The sequence below is a fragment of the Penaeus vannamei genome, chromosome 14 (genome assembly GCF_042767895.1).
Source record: "Penaeus vannamei isolate JL-2024 chromosome 14, ASM4276789v1, whole genome shotgun sequence".
In the NCBI taxonomy this organism is placed as follows: domain Eukaryota; kingdom Metazoa; phylum Arthropoda; class Malacostraca; order Decapoda; family Penaeidae; genus Penaeus; species Penaeus vannamei.
The window spans coordinates 986420-988919 of NC_091562.1; the positions used below are offsets into that span (position 1 = coordinate 986420).

At 34.0% G+C, this 2500-nt stretch overlaps 1 protein-coding gene across 1 annotated transcript in view; it reads right to left on the minus strand.

The window, feature by feature from the left end:
* Window positions 1–1492: 1492 nt before the first annotated feature.
* The window catches only part of LOC113805295 (uncharacterized), an 8403-nt gene continuing 7395 nt past the window's right edge, over window positions 1493–2500 (minus strand). The window contains exon 3 of the mRNA XM_070129563.1: window positions 1493–2500. This exon is cut by the window's right edge and continues 779 nt beyond it. Within this exon, the coding sequence (XP_069985664.1) occupies window positions 2102–2500 (399 nt within the window). The 3' untranslated portion in view covers window positions 1493–2101.

Consider the following 2500-nt stretch of genomic DNA (forward strand, 5'->3'; position numbering starts at 1 on the left):
ATCACCATTACTATTATTATCATTATCATTACCAATATCATTATCATTATCATTGCTGTCAATATTATCATTCATTATATTATGGTCATTATTATTCAATATAATTTTTAATTATTATCATGGTTAATATTATGGTCATTACTGTTTAATTTCAATCATTATCATTGTACAGGAAGTTACATTGGGAATTCGCTCTTCTTTATCATATCTGAATTTTGAATTTTGTACACCGGGGGCTTCTGCTCTTTCAACGGCATTCTTATTCTCTATCTTTATTCCTTATTCATTTCCGTCTGAATTAACATCATCAAATAATATTTCTTCGGAGCCGCCACGGAGACCTCGACCGTAAACAAAGATCTCGAATTTTTTTGAAACTCGACTTGTATTACTAATTTCTTCTCTGAGGTTCTGTTCTTTCTTGTGAAGATTTGACGAAAGAAAGGATTCTGTTATAGATCTAACGCTGTCTACGAAAATCAATAAACTCATTTCGATACAGATGCCATATTTTGCAGATATTTTTCTCCCTAATGATTTATAATAATAAAAATGGTGTCTCTGCAAGTTAATATATTTTACCTATATACATATCCAGAGTTTGTTTTATCTGTATTACACTTTATAGCGAAAGCTTGGAAGAATCAAAGATATAATTCAAATATTACATAATTTCCCGTATGAAGACAAGTAGGCCTACAACAAGAACAACAACGATAGTTTACGAACGAGAAGAAAGCCTTCTCTGCAATTTAGTATATCTATAATCTTCGTCGACTGGTAATATGACACGGTGAATAGCCTTGAGATACGCTCGATGAGAACTTTCGAATGACTTAAAGAAGTCACGCGATATTTGATTGCCATGGTCACAACATGTCAACAGAAGGAAGACGGTATAAATCCGACATGCTATTGATATATGGATATGTTTAAGTATTATTCTTCAAAGGTACATTTCTGACGAGGAATAAACTCTGGATCAGTTATGAATGAAGGCAAAGTAAATGAAAAGCATTATCACTCTTTATTGTAAAAATGATAGGTGTGGCCACTGTAAAATTAAAGTGATTAACACACACACACACTCGTCTAGCAATCTTGCCGACCCGCGTCACCAATATATATATATATGTATATATATATATATATATATATATATATATATATATATATATATATATATATGTGTGTGTGTGTGTGTGTGTGAGTGTGTTTTAGAGAAAAGGTGTGAGTTATGTGGCGAGTGTTTTCCCTTTGTCGAGAAAAATGGTTTGCTCAGCGGAAAATAAGTTCTGAAGAAAATCACGGGGGAACTTGTGCATGACTTAACTTCAACACTCAGTGGGGAAAGTCAAAGTAATGAGCAAAAGCAGAACCAAATAATATCCAGTAATGGCCCACCAGTAATATACATTGTAGCAAAAGTAGATTTATTAAAAATGAAATCGTGATGTTTGTCTTGTGTCAAAAGGGAAGTAATAGAAACTGACGTTAATTTATGTTTATTGAACATACGTGATAATTACATATTAAGTGCTAACAAAAGTAATCGCCTTTATGTAAAATAGTAAATCTATGAAATTAAAAATTAATTTCGTTCTTTTCAGGAAGTGGCGATATTCACTCTATTGTCTAGTTGGCAACCGATGAGGTAAGCTATGACTATTTGTGATTTTTATTTTCCTGGTTTCCTTTCCCATTATCATTCGCCATATTCAAATATACACTGAAGAAACACACCATAATGTATCACGCAGATTAACAAGGGATAAAGGGACAGAGCTTAAAATAACCTCGGGTTTGTTCAAAGATGGAGCGCTGTGAGATTTCAGATGTAGATACATAAATGGATGATCTACTCGATGTTGTGAGATTTCAGATGTAGATACATATATAGTTGGATAATTTACTCGATGTTGTTATATCTACCCAATGCAAAACAAGCATTCCACTCATTTACTTGTGATAACGAGTTCCATACCATAAACAGCAGTCAGTATAGGAAAATAGGACAAAAAGAACATTTTATTTTTTTAGACAGTAAAGTATATGGAAAGGGTGCAACATATACATACCTTGCATAAATATTTATACTTATCTACTCTATTGGAGGCATGGTAGAATGAACAGAGAATGCGTTTCTTGTGGTGCCAAAGTCTCCTGTTCCATCAGGAAGAACTTGAGAAACCAATGCTTTTGTCGTGATAATCGACACATTTCTAGTAAATGCCTTTGCTTCACTATACTCTATAGCATCGAAAGGGTTTCCTTCATTTCCTGTCACTCCTTCAACAATGTTTTGTTTCTCGCGTACATGCATTGACTCATCTACACATGTTTTATCTATCTCATTTTTGGATACCTCGCTGTTCGTCTGGGCTACGGCTTCTGTGCTAGAGGTCGCACTAGGAATTCCCATCACAGCAATGGTTTCACCCCTGGGCGAAGTATGACTATCTGTCTTCAAGAAGTTTGAACTTCTACATGGATTTGGAAT